We start from the raw sequence: 19,196 nt of genomic DNA on the forward strand, positions 1-19,196 counted from the left end.
CAAGCCCATCGACTAGAAACATAATTGTGTACGCACCTGATTCGCTTACGCGTCTTTGGCCCACGCTCATTGGCTACAGTCATACGAAACGCGTTTTGATTGGTCGAATGTCGAGAATAGGAAGTGTCGATCAGTAGTAAGGGCTTAACATGGGTAGCTAAGTAGTATCTGGTTAATATAAACTAAACGCTAAAAGCTTTTTGCTCCTACGTTTTTCTAGCCCCAAGAAGTACTCGGCAGCTAACTTTTAGACCGAAGAGTTGGGTCACTTGCAAATATTGCGGCGTGTGGTTGGTCTTTTGTGGCACTAGCTTTTTAGCTGGACGTCTTTTCAGCCAGTTACTACACTGCTAGCTTAGCTTTGCATTGGAATTTTTTAGCTTGTTTGACAGCTACAGCAGCTAAAATTAATCAAGGTGGTATCCAGAGAGAACTAGGTACCGTTTTGACCGGAGTCTGCGTTCGTGTGTGTATTTATTTATGCTACTTATCATAGTGGGACTCAACTGTACCTGAATGTTTGGTGATAGAAATAGCAGCAACTACAGCTAGCAGATTGTTAGCTTGTCAACAACAGCAATGGGCTTCAAGAGGTGTTTGAAGACGACGAGAACAGTTTATTTTATGACCATTCTCCTGATAGTCGTCATTAAAGGAATAACATCTGGTAAGTACCTCATTTATGCGGTAATACTGGCTAATATCTGCGCAGACAGAAGTTGCTATAACGTTACGTTTGTAATACTATTGCAAGCAGCTGTTTAAGTTCTGAGAACAGCTTCGCCCATCTCAAGATAACAGTGTCTTTATTGCTGCAATATTAATACTTTTCAGATGAAGAGCAACAAGGGAATGACCGACCAGAGCTGAAGGTACGTCATAGCTATTTGATGTTGGTCTTCCAGTTAGCATATCAAACCCTGAGGATGACTGACTTGATTTAGAATTTATAAGTTCAAATGAATAACAAAATAGACCTCCATAGAAACGGCTAGTGGCATCTACCACCCAATGTCTCTTATGGGTTGCACCTGACACCTGGCACCTGCCTTGCCTTGTGTGTTATTCCAGAGGTTTATGATATGTTGATATTATGATGTTGATAGTATGGATTTATTTAATCCTATCCAAGTTATTGGCAGACAGGCATTGTTAACCATAAACTATTTGTGTGAAAGAACAAAGATCCATCTTGTCCAGGCTAAAAAAAAAACCTGTAGGAAAAGTGTTTTCAGCCCAAATTGGCTGTTTAACAGGTAAGAGGGAATCAACATGTTGCTGTTGTGTTTAACTTTTTCTAATTCAGTAAATCAGACATTTTAGAGTGAGCAGATAGCAGTGTTGCAAGTTTTTGGGAGATAGAAATCACAGTTAAGTTTACAAATAATCTTATTACAAATCCATAGTTTTTACTTTATGTACTGTATTCAATCAGTGTTAATATGCAATATGATCACTTCATTTAAGCTGTAGCCTTACAATAACCTTTGTTTATCTTTGCAGTCTTACCATGACCCAGATGATGAAGAAGATGTCCATCTAGCATCAGTAATTGCAGCAGGTGTGAACTCTGGTCATGAAGTCTCTCAGCCAGAGGAGGAGAAACAGTCACCTGGAGATGGACTGGAGGGAGAGATGAAGGAGGACCTGCCTGAACAGCCTCCTCCTATTGAGGAGAAACCTAAAGAGGGTAAAGACAAAAATTTGTACTCAAATAGTTAGCTGTAAGGAACGCTTGTAGTGCAGCCTGGCAAAAGAACTACGGCATAAGAATTGTGTCGCCTGTTAACTTTGAGCATGCACACACAGTCCCTGTCTTATTGTTGATTTTTATTAATTGAATGTTATAAATTGAGTTTTTGTACCTCTCTGTTTTAATGACTGAACATACACTCTTTCTGGCCATGGTTTGTTTTGTTTTTTTAGCTTATGTAGATGTCTAGCTCCAGATGTCTGTGTGAGACTGAGATTGTAAACTGGCATTTCTTCTGTCAGTGTTCACAGGCTGACTTTTGAGTACAGTGTTTTTACCTGTCCAGCTTAAAGACATTTTGATTGATGGAGCAGTGCGATGCCTTTGAGACTTTACTCTAGAAAACTTTCTCTGGCCATGCCATATTACCTCTGCTTATACTATGTCATGATTATGACAGCAGATCATTTCAGTTGTTTTCATTTCAGTTGACACTGTAAGGGTTAATAGCTGTGCTTAACAAGGGTTTGATGAACCACTGTGCATAACTGTGGTTATACCTGGTCATACCTGTGTGAAGTCGAGGCTTGGAATTTGCAGGTACAAACTTAACAGCTGATCTTTGTGATTTCATTTTTGTTTTAATGTTACATACCAGTTACTGAACCATAACACCTTAAGATTCTCCTCAGCGTGTTAAGTGTTTTTAGTGGCATATTTCAAGGACCTTTTGTGTGACCCTATGATAACATGTAAGCTCTTTTATAAGCATCTCTGGCTAATGTTACTGGTCTGTAGCAGTGATAGGCTGTCAGTAGGTTTATTGATTCCTGAGTCTTAATCTTAATGTCATCTGTTTTTGAGAATGAAGACTACCCTGTTTTTTTTTTTGTTTTTTTCTTTCTAAGTTTAGTTGAGTCTTGACACATTAACCTGTTTTTAGTATTGCTGACTCTGAGCAAAGGCGTGTGTGGTTTCAGGGCAATGCCAGATTGGCTAAACGGTTAAACCCCACGAGAAATCAACAGCGCCTTGCACCTGTGACTTCTCTTGCAGTCAGTTGCATCATTTTACTTGGGGATTGTTAACTATTCTCCTACAGTTATCTTGCACAATTGTAGTATTGATCATAATATAAAGATCTAAATTTACCGAAATTAATTGAAATTAATTTTTTTTTAATGTTTTAATATGAAGACTTGTAGAAGAAAGAGAGACTTGGTAACTTATTAACATAGTGACACATTTTCTATATGTTAATATATTACAGCAGGTATTTTTACACTATTATTTTCATTTATTATCATTATAATAATATTGTGCTTGTTTTATACAGTTCCTGTGGTGAATGGAGGTACAGCCCATGGGGAACCCTGCATCTTCCCATTCCTCTTCCAGGGAAGGGAGTACTCAGACTGTACCACTGATGGACGGGGGGATGGACGACTTTGGTGCGCAACAACCTACGACTATGACCAGGAGAAAAAGTGGGGTTTCTGTGAGAGTAAGTCTTCAATTTAGCGCCTTGACTTTAATGATGTGTTGTGTTTTGTCGTTAAAATGCAGTCATCCAGCTGCCTTAAACAGTATTGCATTTGCTAAAATGGTTGGCTGAACATTTAAGTATTGCAGGCCTTTTTGTCACACAAAGCCAACAAATATAGATGTATTGTTATAGATTTAGTTTAATGTTAATTATTTGTCTAGCCAAATAAAACCGTCAACAGCTACTGAAACTGATAATGGAAACCGGTATGAGAGCACATCATGGTTTCATTTTCACAATTGTTATTGCCCCCATGGCTGCCAAAGTTTTGAAAGCCATTATTTCATCTGTTTGTTCTTACTGGCTTCTCCTCTCTTTCCATTAGCGGAGGAGCAGGCACAGCAGAGACTGCAGGCGGAGGAGGCTGAGGAGCAGTATCAGACTGTCCTGGGTATGCTCAATGCCACCACCAGGAGGACACAGAAGAAAGAGTGAGTTTCTTCCTTTTGATTTATTCCCTTGGCTTGAAGACATTTGCACTGTTGTAAGAAGCATTTAGGTTTGTTGATAACAAATGGTGTTATGACAAGAATTGGAAAAAAAAAGGAAAATACAAATATAAAATGTATTTTTATCTGCAAATGTTTACTTCCCAGTTCTTCCCCAGACTTGATAATTAGCTTAATCCCTAAACCTGAAAAAGATGAAAAATAAATTACTGTTTCATCACAGAGACACGATCAAAGTGAGGATGAGGCAGTAAGATAGAGCAAACCGCTCGGACAAAGGCAGATCTTTACTCTAGTTTTATTTCAACCACCAGGACTGCTGTAAGACCAAATATTTTTGTTTGTTTTTTTTATTAAATTTATATCAGGGATCATGTGCAAAATACATTAATCTAAAGACTAGCTAATTTCCATCTTAAGTCCCTGGTCAAGTGAAGGAAACGATAAAACACAGAGCAAAACCTAATATCACAACTACAAATAAGCCAACATCCAATTCATAACCACACAAACAATAACGCACTTAATTGGAACAAACACAATACAGAATATAGATATTAAAATATAATATACATACTGTATATCCGAGGTTATAAAAACAGGTCATTAGAATGTTAAATAAATTCTGTAAGATCTTGTGAGAGAAAATATGAAAACCTGTGCAGGCTTTCAGATTCATGGGGATCTTATTCCATTCTTTAATAGCTTTGGATGAAAAGCAGATTGTGCAAAGGCGGAGCCTCATTTAGGGACACTGCAGTCTCCCCTTGAAGCAGACCTTGACCATTTGCTTCTCCACTCGGTGGAGGAGCACCATTATGAATAATCTTATGCAATAAATGGACGTCTGAATACACAATTAAGTTGTCAAAGCTCAACATCTTATATTTAAGAAGTATATTGCAGTGGAGGTACTGTCGTAAGTTCCTGTCCAGGACTTTAAGGGCGTGTTTGTGCAGTGTCCTAATAGGTTTTAAGATGGTCTTGCTTGACAGTGACAAACAAGATATGCAAGAAATGCACATTGAATTCAAGTATGTCTTAGAGGCTTCAACTGTTAACGATTTCCTAGTATGTCCAATATGAGTTATATTATATTTCAATACTTGGCACATCTTTTTATTATGCTTTGTGAATCTGAGAGTATGTCTCGTTTTTTCGTAACGTTTGTGTCCGAACAGTCATCGTATGTAGCCAAAAGCTTCTTGTTTACCTAACAGACACTATTTGATCAGATTGTAAATGTAGTTTTGGGATGGCTACATCTATTTCATGTGTGCTTTATTACCATGTGACTTGGGTCAGCTTCCTTATTTGCTTTAGATGTCACAGTACTGTTTGTTATGTACACATTATTCTTCACTTCCACTTCACCTAAGTTATCTCTGCTTATCCAACTGCTCTCTCAGATTATATGAAAAGCTGCTCAAAGTGGCAGAGAAGGGTCACCAGAAAGCCATGGAGAAGGTGGCCTACGCCATGCTGTTTGGAGATTACATGAACCAGAATGTCACCAAGGCCAAGGAAATGTTTGAGAGGCTTGCCATGGAGGGCTCACCCAAAGCTCAGATGGTAGATTTCCCATTCAAAATTTTAATATTTAAATTGAGAAAGATGTTGAGTTGCATTTTGACCTGACATCTTTATTAAAAATGCAGATTGCGTTGTGCTCAAATAATTAAATAGGTGAGATTGTACTTTGTTTCTCCACAGGCCCTTGGCTTTCTGTATGCTGCAGGACTTGGAGTTAACTCGAGTCAAGCTAAGGTGCGTTTTCATTCTGTTTGACTTAAGTTATGTCTTACAATTTCTTTCTCCTTTGGAGACTTCTTCTAACACTTGTTCACATATTCTCTACATCTTTTGTTTTTCAGGCCTTGGTTTACTACACCTTTGGTGCACTTGGTGGAAACTTGGTTGCTCATATGATTCTGGTGAGTCCACTGGTCTATCAGAGAATCAGTTACAGAATCACTCTATTTATAAGGTATTAAAATGCCTTTTCCTCTTGTCTTACTAGGGATACAGATACTGGGGAGGTGTGGGTGTTCCTCAGAGCTGTGAGTCAGCACTAACACACTACAGGCTCGTGGCAAATCAGGGTAAGAATTTGCTGCACTTACAAACTTTTTAATGCAATATTCTGGTGTAATACTTCGATTCTTTTGGACACATAACCTCATTAAAAGTCTCCACTTTTGCTCTCATCTGTTCCAGTGGCCAGTGATGTGTCCCTGACAGGGGGCTCAGCTGTCCAGAGGATCAGGCTTCTGGATGAGGTGGAGAACCCGGGCTCTACCAGCGGGATGTTGGAGGAGGACCTGATCCAGTACTACCAGTTTCTAGCTGAGAAAGGAGATGTACAAGCTCAGGTAAGATGGTTGTCATTGTCCTTTGTTCAATACAACAAGCAGCTAAATTTTCTTAATTAACATTTATTTATACCCTGATATTATGGGGTGATGATGCCACATTTTGATTTTAATAAATATACCCAAATTGGATTCTCCAGGGAGAAAAAAAGGATTAAAAAATATATTATTCCACAATTTTGTAGAATTTCAATAGAGAAAGTGTAAGAAGGATAACGGCTACAAAAGTGGCAAACAAGTGTGTGCTTTCCAGGTCAAACAGACCTCATCATGCTGCCTTTTGTGACAGCTGACATATGTCTTAGTTTAAAGACAGATTTTCATGGTCAGTCAGTGCTCACGGCATTATGTAAGAATTAAAAATATTAAACACTTTTTTCTATGCATGGACATATCTGTGTAATTTGTTAACTATTACGATTACATAATTTAAATAAGTATTTTCAGTATTAATGGTAATTGTTTTTGATTGTAAACTAGTCCATCTAAAAGGTGATAGTTTTTACATTTTTTATTGTGCCACAAAGTTAACTAGGCCATTTTTTCCCATTTCAGGTGGGACTGGGTCAGCTTCACCTGCATGGAGGACGTGGAGTTGAACAAAATCACCAGGTAACATTTCTTAAAAATCGCTTTGAATTATTCTTGGGGTTGTTTTTGCAGCAGTAAATGTATTTCTGATGTTCACTCTCCAACAGAGGGCGTATGACTACTTCACCCAGGCTGCAAATGCAGGCAATACACACGCTATGGCTTTTCTTGGCAAGGTGGGTGAGATGAGGTTGAATGTATTTGTCTGTTAATTCTGCAATTTCACTGAATACACCTTTCTTTTTTGTCTTACACTGACCAGCTTGCTGTACATTGTCCTTTTCTGTCAAAATATCTATTTGATAATATTCAAATATATTTTTAATGAGCCTAGATTTCTTTTTACCCGTCTGTTTCACTTCTGTGTTTGCAAACATTATAAATATGTAGCCTTTACAGTGTGAGAACTTGGGAGAATCAGTCAGATAGTTGGAGAGCAGCAGGATAATCTAAATTCAATCCAAAATAAATAAGGCCAATAATTTGGCATTGGTGTTTTAACAGTGGGCGGCACAGTGCACTTGTATTTGAGGCGTTACATCAAGTTTTTCATTGCTGTGACTCCTTCTGTCCCTCAGATGTACTCAGAGGGCAGTGAGTTTCTCCCTCAGAATAACGAGACAGCCCTGCAGTACTTCAAGAAAGCTTCAGACTTGGTAAGAATGAAGCTGTAGGATGATGTCTTTATGTATTTAGCATTACTGCAGTTACGCTTTGAAAGAAAACAGCTCTCTGGAGAGGAGCAGGTGTCTGTTACTGCACAGGTGTTATTCGGCTGTCACTCACCGTCAGTATTTGCGTTGACACGCTCCTTTTCTTCACTCAGGGTAATCCAGTGGGACAAAGCGGCCTGGGCATGGCCTATCTGTATGGAAGAGGTGTCACAGTGGTAAGGAACCTTTTTTACATGTTATAATCATTTTGATATTATCTGTACATTAACATAAGAAACCCAGCGTGACTCATTTTAGTTTTCAGCTGGTTTTCTTTTGCTAAGCTGACAGCTACAGTTTTTGGCACTGACAATAGACGTAGGTAAAAATTTGAATCTCAGTAGTTTAGTTTATGAGGCTTTCGCTTTGTATGGCTGATGCTGAAATGAGAGCAGCCGTTTGAAAGTTGTGTGTTTGTGTCTTCAGAACTATGAGCTGGCACTGAAATACTTCCAGAAGGCAGCAGAGCAGGGCTGGGTGGACGGACAACTCCAGCTGGGCACCATGTATTACAGTGAGTGTTGAGGGCTTAGTGTGAATGAGTATACGTGTTTATATCTAAAGATTTGAATAATTTTACTCTCCCACATTGTTTTTATTTCCGGTGACTACAATACTTCTTTTCTCTTTCATGTAATTGATTGTTTTTCTCTCTCTCTCTCTCGCTCTCTCTCTCTCTTCTTCCTCTTGTTCCCAAGATGGCATTGGTGTGAAGCGTGATTATAAACAGGCACTCAAGTTCTTCAACTTGGCCTCACAGTCAGGCCACATCCTGGCCTTCTACAACTTGGCTCAGATGCACGCCACCGGTACTGGTGTGATGCGCTCCTGCCACACTGCTGTGGAGGTGAGCCACCCTGCTGTCGCTGCTCCATTCTCTTTGTTATGTTGAAACAAGGAGGGACTGAGAGCATCTGTGCTGTGATTCAGCAGTTATTCATCCATTGAAGCCTATATGCTGCCAGTTATGTAGCTCCTCATTTGAGTTGAACAGCGATCATTCATTCTAGTCTTCTAGTGGTCGTCCTTTACACTCATGTATGGTATTGCAAGATGGAAAGTGATACAATTTACAAATCACAAACCTCAGAAACAGCTACAATGACATAGTTGTGTGTGACTGTCTGGTGTGTCACACTGTGTGCCTATATCTTTGCTGCAGCTTTTCAAGAACGTGTGTGAGCGCGGTCGCTGGTCGGAGCGTCTGATGATGGCCTACGGCAGCTTTAAGGAGGGAGAGACAGATGCTGCGCTGGTGCAGTATCTGCTGCTGGCTGAGCAGGGCTACGAGGTGGCCCAAAGCAACGTGGCCTTCATTCTGGACCAGAGTAAGAGAAACAATGACTTTAGCATCATGGCAGGAAGGAAAGGAAGTGTGTTTAAATGAAAAGCAAATCAGGTTCAAATGCCATAAAACAGTTTATTTAACAAAAACCTATTTGTAGTCTTAGCATCACTTCTACTTTTTGGTCTTTGTTTGTAATGTAACAAACAGAAGGGGCGAAGATCTTCAGTGAGAATGAGACATACCCACGTGCTTTGCTCCACTGGACAAGAGCTGCAGCACAAGGTGAGTCCATACACACTCTGTTGCTCCTCCCTTTTACATCTGTGCTGGATTTACTTTTAGCACTTAGCCTCTCTTCTTTCTCCATCTGTGATTGATTTACATAAAGGAAACCTTACCCTGGGAGAGAAGACAGTCTATTATTACTATTACTATTATTGTCTTTCCCAGGTTACACTGTGGCAAGGATAAAACTAGGGGACTATCACTTCTATGGCTACGGGACAGATGTGGACTATGAGACAGCTGTCATCCACTACCGACTGGCATCAGAGCAGCAGCACAGCGCCCAGGCCATGTTCAACCTGGGTTACATGCATGAGAAAGGCCTGGGTATCAAACAGGTAAGCATAGAGTTTCACTGGTGACTCTTAACTTTACATTTATTTACACTACACGTCACGTTGCTTTATAAATGCAGAGTATAGTAAATGTAGATCTCAAATTTAATGATGGGCAGACAGATGTGTAATTCTGAAATGTTCCATTTGTTTTCTGCAGGACATCCATTTAGCCAAGCGATTCTACGACATGGCCGCTGAAGCCAGTCCTGATGCCCAGGTCCCAGTTTTCCTGGCCCTGTGCAAGCTGGGCCTGATTTACACGCTACAGTATATGCAGGATCTTAATGTAAGTGTTTCCTCCTTCCTAAATTCTCTAGGTGGATCAGTGTCAATTTGGCTTTGAAATGAAGACTCAGAACTATAATTCAGACCAGTTAAAAGCTTCTTCATTTGAAGGAACTGAAATTAATCAGATGTGTCTTTGTCCTTCATTCTCTCCCCATTTGGTTGTGGCTCCTCCTCTCAGTTGAAGGAGCTGGTTTCTCAGGTGGACCTGGACCAGCTTCTGGGCCCAGAGTGGGACCTCTACCTTATGACCGTCATCGCCCTGCTCTTAGGCACAGTCATCGCCTATCGACAACGCCAACACCAAATCATAGTGCCACCTCGTCCGCCTGCCCCTGCCCCGGTACCCCCCCCTAGACCACCTCAGGAACAGCCACAAGCCCAGGCTGAGACCCAGGGTCAGGGTGAAACAGAAGCCCAGGAGCCGGCCCAGGAGGAAGAGGAACAGCAGTGAGAGCAAGCCAGACGGAGTGAGGGCAGGAATAGACAGACAGAGGCTGCGCCAACCCACTGCAGGGGGCAGCTAGTGCTCACTAGCTGAAAACCTGCTAGTTTAGGCACCGCTCCCACTCTGCCTGCTCCCCTCCACATAAAGAGAGACTAAGCTGGCTGCTGAACTGCTCAGTCTCACAACTCCCTTTCTCCATTTAAAATATGCTGGTCCTTAGAGCAAGACAGTGAAGGTGTTTATGGACAGAACAGAGGGCTGAGAGGATAACACAGACTTGGGACTCGTTAGTCTGTGACTCAGGATACTGCCAGAAGCACCCGTGTCCTCACCATGGAAATAGTCTTGCAGGTGCCAGATCAAAGACATTTTGGTCAACATAGTTGGAATCTGATATGTGCATTAGTTTCTTTTCACGTCCCTTTTTTTGAGAAAATTACACTCAGTTGAAGTGCTTATGTCCTAATTTTGCGCAGTATTTAGGAAAAAAAATCAGGAAATTGTGAACTAAGATCATTTTATTTGCTAGCCCCGGTCTAGTTGCTAAAAGAAGTCATGTTTTTGCATGTTTTGCTGACTTTTTTCATACACCCAGTGAGTGAACAAGTTTTGCATTAATTTTCACATTGCAATTTTGCATTCATTAGTTATATGTTTAATTGACATGTTGTCAAGTCAGTACCTTTTGCATTACTGCGATTCACAGAGAAAGAGTTTTTGTTCATTCAGCATTAGTGACAGTGCTAAAATGTACTAAAGCCATGTTATGTCATCAGTTTAAGAACAAGAAATATGTCAAGTGGTGATCCATAGAAAAGCTGGTCTGGATGCTTGTTTGATAAATTATTTAATTTTAAGCACACAGTTTGATGTTTCATGTTTTCAACGTGGCAGACATCTAGAGAGATTGAGAAGCTGCGGAAGTCAAAACTCAGCTGTCACCAAAATCCCTGATGCAGATCCTGTTTAAAATTCATACAGACGTCTTTCACTCTCAAGAGTAAAAACAGAGTGCACAGCTGTTTTCAAAATTAATTCTAAAAAGCAAATGTGAAAAAAGCAGATGTATACAGCCTAGTGAAAGAACCAGAGAAACAGTAGTGAAGGTGTGCTGTACATTGGGGTGATCTCTCCATCAACATGCTTTGATTTGTTGATTTTTGGAAGGTAGCGTAATAGTCCCCCCTGCCTTTTTTCTTTAGTTCATTAAGCCTTGTGTTAGCTGAGGCAGAAATTGGACCAGCCTTAAAGGTAGCAGTGCCTCAAACTCTGGATTGTTGGATTGTTTCTACATTAGAGGAAGGAACCTTTTTTTTTTTTTTTCTTTTGGTTACCCAACTTCAGCTGTTGTGAGAATTTCCACCCCCTCACCAAAGTCCAAGTTGCAGCCTTGCGCGCTGCCTACGCTGTTCAGCTCAGATGGACCTAAATCTGAGCCTGAAATGGGAAACAAATGAAGCCATGGTTAGGCCATACAGTATTTCTCCAAACTAGATCAGAAACGTACATGCTGTTAAAGTCCATTTGTTCAGTTCCGCAGTGTGTGCTTGTTGTTATCCAGAATTTACCTGCCAAAACATCTGCATGACGTGTATGAAGTCAAAAAGGACAGTAAAATGTTATTTGCTGGACAATAAGAAATGATTCCAAACTGTTTGAATGGTATTGACGTTCATGTATTGATACCCACATAACTCTCCAAACTGAAACACTGGTGAAGATTATCGAAGACTGCATTTTTACCATCGCAAATACAAGTTTATAAAGAAATGAATAAATGATATATGGATATTTAATGGTTGTTAATGTCAATTTGACTTGAGAATTTTTTCCTTTTTGTTAAAGTGTCAATATCAACAGGTATTTGTAGGTCAAACTCCTTGCAATACATGAAACATGAAGAGATGTGGCTATCAGTACAGTGAGTGATTGTAGCCCAATGGGCCGTAAAAGCCAACCATGAGATGAGGTGTTGTGCTGCTGACGTTGACTGAACAGTCAGAAAGGCTGTTACTGGACCCGCAGCTTGTCACTCAGCTTTAGAGGGTGGGTGAGACTACGTGACAGTGCTGTAAAAACTGAGCATCACATTGTGCAGTCTGTAGGGGTGTCCCATTGACTGGCCCATACGCACTACTATGGAGTGGCTTTGGATCGCCGTGGCAACATGTGTGCTCGTGTCCTGCTCTGTCAAAGGTAAGTGCTAGAACAAGCAGGAGGGCAGAGCACACGTGGGGCAGTGTGCCTCTGAAACGGGGCCCTTTTTTTCAGGCTGTGTTTCACATTGTGTTAAGATTTGCTTTCAAATAAACATTTAGATTTAGTACAAATGTCTACGACCAGCATGCTGGCTGGTTGAGAGCCTGTTTTGTGCTGTAAATGATTGTGTTAAAGGAAAACTACTTGTTTAATAGATGAACAAGCGATAAACAAATGGACACTTTGGAAATTATTCCTCTCTCTAAGGCGACGACTGGTGGTTTGAGTATGAGGAGGGGATACGACACTACAGCAAGGAGGCCCTCAACAAGGTACTGTTTCCACCTGGTTTTATCTCAACATAAAAATGTTACTGTTAAACAATGGATAGGATCGAAAATCAAATTCTTATTCCAGAACATTATTTTGCTGGCTGATTTTATTTTTCTTGATCATTTAACCAGCCAGGTCAACTTATAATTAACTGACCAAAAGGCCTTGATTCATAGATTTATAAAAAAAAAAAAAAAAGACACAACTGGACAAAACATGAAAACAACAAAATAATATATATGTAACCTACTTTAAGATAAGAGGCAGGTCACCATGGGGTTGACAACAGGTCACACCACATGGACCAGCAGGCATTCTGAGTATGTGCAGATCAAGCACAGCCAACAGACTAAAGACATAAACAAAACAAGGGTCAATCAGTCAAAAATAGTACAGTCAAATAAGGTGTGAGAGAATCCCAACAGGAAGAAACGGGGATCAAGTTAGACTGGTGTAAAGCTGGGAGTCTTATTAGACAAGAATTTAATCATCATCACAAGTGAATTAGTAATACAACTGGTTATGATCTGGCTCTCTCCTCTCTCGTCACTTCTTAAGGAATTTCCTGAGAAAACTCGACCGGTGAGCTTCAAGCATCCTGCCTTCCAGTGTCCAGACATGAGTCCCTCTCCCTCTGTCCCCTCATCAGGTCTGCCACCCAGAAATCAAACTGTTACCTACTGTATGTGTTGAAACACTCGATTCGACTGATCGCTCTCTCCCTCTTCGTTCCCTTTCAATCTTTCCTTTTGCTTAGTTGAGTTTGTGAAGGTTGCAGATATCAAAGTCATCGCTGCCTTGGGGGATTCTCTGACAGTAGGTGTTATTTGTTGCTATTTTCTCAGCTCCACTGGTAATACAGAGTATAAAATATAGAACAAAACTGTTTCACTATTCATTCATGCAGTTTGCCTAGTTGCTTACTGCTACTGAGCAGATGGCAGAAACATACAGATTATTTGTGGAATAAGGTTAAAATGTAAGCATGGGGGAGGATGGATAAAAGAAGGTACAAGAAATACAATCATGATGACTCAATGTTGCAGTGGCAGTGCAGCCACATTAGTAATCACTGGTCTCTTTTTATGATCGCAGCAGAGGCACACACTCACAACTAAGCTGCCTGTACTTTCAATAGATCCCCAACACATCATCACATCATCTTTTTGTTATTCTTAGATGTTGTGTCTTTCCTTTTGCAGACGGCCATAGGTGCCAACGCCACAACTGTCCTCGGGATTCCTATTGAGTATCGTCATGTGTCGTGGAGGTGACAGATGTGTAAAACCTGCAGAGGTCCTACATGTAGACACCACATAATATGATTCATATGCAGCTTAACCTTTCAGATAATAGAGCATACGTAACTTTTTACATAAAATTGTTTCAAATCAAATGCAATTTTTTTTTTTCTTCTCCACTTCCTCATCTTTCAGTATCGGTGGATATGGGTCTTTTCAGGATGTCATTACTTTGGCAAGTAAGATGTTTTAATCACAGATGATATCTCGGCCATCTCTTGACATCATTTTCTTCCACAGTCAACCAAAGAGAAAACGCAATTCATGTTCTTTACTTATTTATTTTCCAATTGTGTGTCTTAGACATCATCAAGCTATTCAATCCCAAACTGGTTGGTGCTGCTCCCGGCAAGACGGTTCACGGGATGCAGGCTCATATCAGTGAAACAGGCTTCAACCTGGCTGTGACCGGACAAAACACCTTGTGAGGCCTCATCGCTGTTTTCAACCTGCAGTGATCAGACACTAATGAAACCATCCCCGCTTATCCAGAGGGATCATTTCAGTTTAATGTCGAGAGCTGAAAACCTTGACTCACTTTGCAACCAGTAACATCAAAACAGTTTATCCTGATTTAAGCTGTGTTTGGGCTTCAGGCTACTTCGACTAGGAAATTATATTCTTTTAAAAAAATGTGTGAGTTATAACTTTCAGTTTTATCTTTTAATGATGCTCATGAAGATATTTCCTTCCAGCAATCTCCCAGGCCAGACGAGACATTTGATTGACACACTTAGAGGTTATGAGGTACAGTAATGCCCCTGTTTTCCCTGCAGTGAGCTGATTATTAACACTGTCTTATATGGATCATATCTACATTCTGGCCCCTCTGTTGTCCCTTCATTCAGGGCCTGAACTTCGAGCAGGACTGGAAGCTTTTGACCATCCTCATGGGCATGAATGACATCTGTGATTACTGCAAAGATAAGGTCTGCCTGCTTCTCTTTTGAATGCTGAGTTTAGTTCAATAGAAATAATTAACCTCTGCAGAATCTCCATGTTCTTTCCAGGCTCTTTTTTCAGTGGATAACTTCATTCACTATATAACCGTCTCCTTGGAAATGCTTATGAATGAGGTAAAAAAAAGAAAAAAGAAAAAAAGAAACATGACATACTGTTTTTGGATCCATTTTTTAGCTTCAGAAATGCACACGTCACATTTAGTACATACCCTTCTCTCCATGATGTCCTTCAGGTTCCTCGTATGATCGTTAACGTGGTTCAGATCCTGCCCATGCAAACTCTGAGGGAGGTGCAGAAGCCCACCCCAGGGTGCCTTCTCCAACGGTGAGCCACTCTTTCTTAACATGCACATTTACATGAGCCTTAAAGGTCCTCCTCAACTAAGGAATTATGTTTTGCTTGTTGCTACTTCACTTGGATGTTTGACCTTTAATGTGCAGAATGAAACACTAGAAATGCTGTTTTCACAATCATCAGGTTTCTCTTCTCTTTTAATTAATTAATATGGAAAAAAATCAGACACAAATCATTATTACAGGGAGGATCTTTTTGTCTGGAGGGGCTCTTTAATTTAATCAAACCCGGCAGTACATGCACATTCTAATGATTAGATTTTTTTTTAATGTCTTATGATATAAGTTCAAATCTTGATTGGTTCACATTTCTATACATTTTTTAATCCCTATGCAACGTTTTAGGTCTTTCTGTTCGTGCCTGATAGAGCCAGTAGCCAAGTCTCCTGAACTACGGGAGCTGGTAGAGGTCAATCTGGAGTTCCAGGTACAGTTGATACCTCTCACTTTATTAAAGGTGCATTTTGTCCATAATAGGGAACAACATTATTGATGATTACATGTATTGATGTACATATATTGATTACGTGTTCACAATTATCTGTATGTAATTGGTTTGCTCTTATTAATACACTAAGAGTCAGAAAAACTGGCAGATGATGTGATTTTAATTTTGCGTCCATCTCTAGAAAAGACTTGAGCAGCTGCTGCACAGCGATCGCTTCTTCAAGGACGACTTTGCTGTTGTTCTCCAGCCCTTTCTCAAACACGCTGACCCTCCCCGCCTCCCGGTAATCTGTCTCACTCCAGAAGCCACAGCAATATCAACATGGTAGAAGTGTCTGCCTTCAGGAGATCAGTCGGTGTGAAACGTTACACAGAGATGACTGAATCTTTTACGATCCTGAGAGCGACGGGCTGTGTAGCTTTTAGCCTTGATAACGCCATAGGTCACCAACAACGCACTCTGTCAGTGAATCTACACCAGTCTATGTTTTTCTCTCCCTGAGCAGAACGGGAAGATCGATATGACCTTCTTCACTCACGACTGCTTCCACTTCACCATAAAGGGTCACGAGGAGCTGGCCAAGGGACTGTGGAACAACATGGTGAACACTGCTTGTATTTAACTGAATGGAAAGAGGTTAAAGGTCAACAATGAGCCCGGTGCAACTCAGAGAGATGTATTGTGTGAATAAATGCCATATAAGGATGACATATAATGAATAATAGAACATATATGTAGATCACAGGTATTAGAGAAATGAATCAGCGTAGTTCAATGTGTTTCTCCTCTTCTCTCTGTTTCCTGCTCACAGTTTCAGCCCGAGGGAGGAAAGATGATTGTGAGCAGCTTCTCTGACCCCATCAGTCTCATCTGTCCACCGATGGTAAGACCTGTGTCCTCAACCCGAAGCCAAACAAAAACCAAGCGATCTTCAGTCTTGATAGTGTTGTTTTATATTGAGGAAAACTAGATTAGAGCTGCGTTTTCTAAAGGATTGTTGTCGTTTTGTTGCCATTTTTGTTTGGTGGAAGTTGTATTATTGTCCCACGATAATGCAGTTGTTAGCAGGGACTATTTTGAAATCTTTCTCTGTTCAAGTCAGGTTTTTAACAGCAGACCTCTTAATACTGTTTACGCTCAATTACACTGTTTAATTTTCACTGTGTATGTGCATGTTTGTTCATCGTCTGTCACCTTGTAAATGCGAGGTGTCTGTGTCAGTTTTCAGAGCATCTTAGAAACACCCACAACTACTTTTCAGAATCTGTTTTCATCTGCTAAATGAAATATTTGTTGCAAGCTGATTTTCAAACGTTTGTAAAAATGATCTAGATGATTGTAAATTTATGTTTAATCCATGTCACGCTTTTGAAAATTGTCTCTGTAATTATAACATCCATTCTTCTCTGTGTCCCTTCTGTAGGAACACCCATATATCTTCACCCGACCAATTGCATCCAGGTCAGGCCAGCCTCCGCTTCAGTCTCCATCACAGGCGGCCATCTTGCTGCTGTCGCTACTCGTGGGTTTGGGACGTCTTGGACTTCTGTAGCTTTCACTTTACCGAGCTATTTTTTTTAAAACCATGTCTCTGCTTCACTGGTTACTGTTGAGGCGATCACCTGCAAAGGAGAGTCTGTGAGCCACTCTTTGAAACTTTGCGCGTCTGTGGCCCCAAATACCAGCATGGAGAAATTACTGCAGTTTTAAGATCTGAAGACCCCATAGATAATGTGACAGTGAATCCTGCAACTGAAATATTGAATCTTTAGAGACGGATGGAGGTGGAGGTGGTGAAGAGTTTTAGTCCCTTGTTGGTGAGCAGATTGCTGCTCTTAGCAGAGAGTTTTCTATTTTGCTTTTAAATTTTTAATCCATCATGATGATTTATCAGTTACACCACACACTAACTGTGGGGATGGGACATTTTTCATGTTTCTCCCACACATGTTATTATAATAATATACTGTAGGTGTATTTTTCTAGGGAAGGTCTTGCCTAGTGCAGTTTAACTATACTGTATTACTTGATATAAATTTCAGATGTTGTAATTAGCAAAAAAAAAAAAAAAGAAAGAAAAGAAGTTATCAATTTTTGAATTTTTCATGTGACATTTATACATTCATACATAAAACATTAAACTAATTAGACTTTGCCCAGAAGTGAAGTGAATGTCTGTTAAATCTATGAAAGTGTTTTCTTGGAGACTCAATCAATCTCAGTACGTCTTCAGGCTTTAAGTTCTTCAGACAGAGTTTCGTGATATTGCTAGAGAGCATTATATTCAGTCATTTTGTTGAACTGGAAATGATAACGTTCATGTTTTTAAGACAAAAATTACAAACCGCATCAATTTCATGTACCTGGGAGGATAACAGCTCTTTTACGAGAACATACAATCTGCATGCACAGAAATGATTTAAAGATGTAGAAGACTTCTTTGTCCGTCTTACCCTCCATAGACTTTCCTAGAAAGCTGTGACTTTTCAGAGCGGGGACGGTTTAGTCACACGTCTGCTCCTCAGATCTCCAGGCTGCTGCAGGCCCACTTTATCTTCTCAGCCCTCTGGTACCTGCATTATTATGCGCTGAGCCTAAGTGGAGGCAAAGTAAGACACCACAGTGAGCACACTGGACAAAAACCCTTAATACAACTGATTGGTGAGCAGCAGAGTCATTGTTGTTTATCCATATACAGAAAAAATCTCACCATTCAACCTAAGTAGCTGTGGTATATGATCACACTACAGATGGGTTCCCTATTCATCTGCTCTCTGGTTAAACAGAGCGTACAGTACAGAATGTATTGACTCTGTTTAATTAGTATAATTACAGGGGCAGGTGGGAGATATATTAAGCTCATATCGGGCTACTCTGGTTCGCTCAGAAATATTCATTTAGCTCTTGAATGGAAAAGAAAACCGTGCAGTATGTACTCAGCTTGGTAGGGTTGAGTTATATGGAATAGAGTGGAATGGTTTTCTAAAACCTGTTTCAAGGTAAACATGTCTCAATGCAGGCAAAACCTTTTGGACACTGACTCTGAATGGGAGAGGAACCTTTTAATGTGTTTATTTAGTAAAACATTTTCGGGGGTAAAGAAACTTGAGTATAAAAGGAGGATTTGATTTTTTTCACTATCACCTGGTGTATTTTAGTTAACCATGCACTTTAAGATCTTAAATATTTTCCTATCTCCATTTTCGATCATCTTTCTTGGGTGTTACAGCGGGCTGAATTTCAGCCAGCCCTTGCAGCTAATGGATTTCATTACGACCTTATTATTGGATTCAAAGAAAACCATCTTCATGTTTAAACAAAGCCTTTGCCGATTTATGCTGGACAAAAATGGATCAGCTCTGACACAAATTGGCCTTTATTGTCTCTTTGAAAGCATAATGAGATCTTTGGGATCTCAGTAGACGGTGCAGTAGGAAATTTGAAACAGCAAACAGTCCAGCCCACACCTTGGTGTGTGTATGTATGTGTGTGTGTGTGTGTGTGTGTGTGTGTGTGTGTGTGTGTTTTTTAATGAATGTGTCAGTAACAAATGAAAAGAGAGAACGACCTCATATGCCCATGTGCATCTGG

The 19,196-nt window shown here is 40.2% G+C and overlaps 3 protein-coding genes across 3 annotated transcripts in view; all 3 read left to right on the forward strand.

Annotated features, from left to right (window-relative positions):
- The first annotated feature begins 117 nt into the window (after positions 1-117).
- LOC111672652 (SEL1L adaptor subunit of SYVN1 ubiquitin ligase) lies at positions 118-11,804 on the forward strand. Its single transcript, XM_023430150.2, has 21 exons — positions 118-667; positions 835-872; positions 1,504-1,690; positions 3,030-3,197; positions 3,565-3,670; positions 5,098-5,260; positions 5,402-5,455; positions 5,563-5,622; positions 5,709-5,790; positions 5,906-6,060; positions 6,616-6,672; positions 6,759-6,827; positions 7,230-7,307; positions 7,478-7,540; positions 7,791-7,878; positions 8,063-8,211; positions 8,527-8,692; positions 8,860-8,934; positions 9,103-9,275; positions 9,433-9,561; positions 9,742-11,804. The coding sequence occupies exons 1-21, from the start codon at positions 580-582 to the stop codon at positions 10,012-10,014; spliced, it is 2,421 nt and encodes an 806-aa protein (XP_023285918.1). The 5' UTR covers positions 118-579; the 3' UTR covers positions 10,015-11,804.
- Positions 11,805-11,913: 109 nt separating this feature from the next.
- LOC111672653 (phospholipase B1, membrane-associated) lies at positions 11,914-18,679 on the forward strand. The gene is made up of 16 exons (XM_023430151.2): positions 11,914-12,204; positions 12,475-12,539; positions 13,099-13,189; positions 13,298-13,356; positions 13,743-13,810; positions 13,977-14,020; positions 14,145-14,265; positions 14,537-14,588; positions 14,690-14,770; positions 14,852-14,917; positions 15,037-15,128; positions 15,503-15,584; positions 15,787-15,888; positions 16,111-16,206; positions 16,417-16,488; positions 17,029-18,679. The coding sequence occupies exons 1-16, from the start codon at positions 12,147-12,149 to the stop codon at positions 17,155-17,157; spliced, it is 1,278 nt and encodes a 425-aa protein (XP_023285919.1). The 5' UTR covers positions 11,914-12,146; the 3' UTR covers positions 17,158-18,679.
- The window catches only part of LOC111672537 (uncharacterized), a 10,346-nt gene continuing 8,533 nt past the window's right edge, over positions 17,384-19,196 (forward strand). Inside the window, exons 1-2 of the mRNA XM_023429973.1 lie at positions 17,384-17,422; positions 18,068-18,227. Of these exons, the coding sequence (XP_023285741.1) occupies positions 17,384-17,422; positions 18,068-18,227 (199 nt within the window). The remainder of the gene's footprint in view (positions 17,423-18,067; positions 18,228-19,196) is intronic.

The sequence above is a fragment of the Seriola lalandi genome, unplaced genomic scaffold (genome assembly GCF_002814215.2).
Source record: "Seriola lalandi dorsalis isolate HSWRI2012SDOR001 ecotype SW California unplaced genomic scaffold, Sedor1 jcf7180002054901, whole genome shotgun sequence".
NCBI classification, from domain to species: domain Eukaryota; kingdom Metazoa; phylum Chordata; class Actinopteri; order Carangiformes; family Carangidae; genus Seriola; species Seriola lalandi.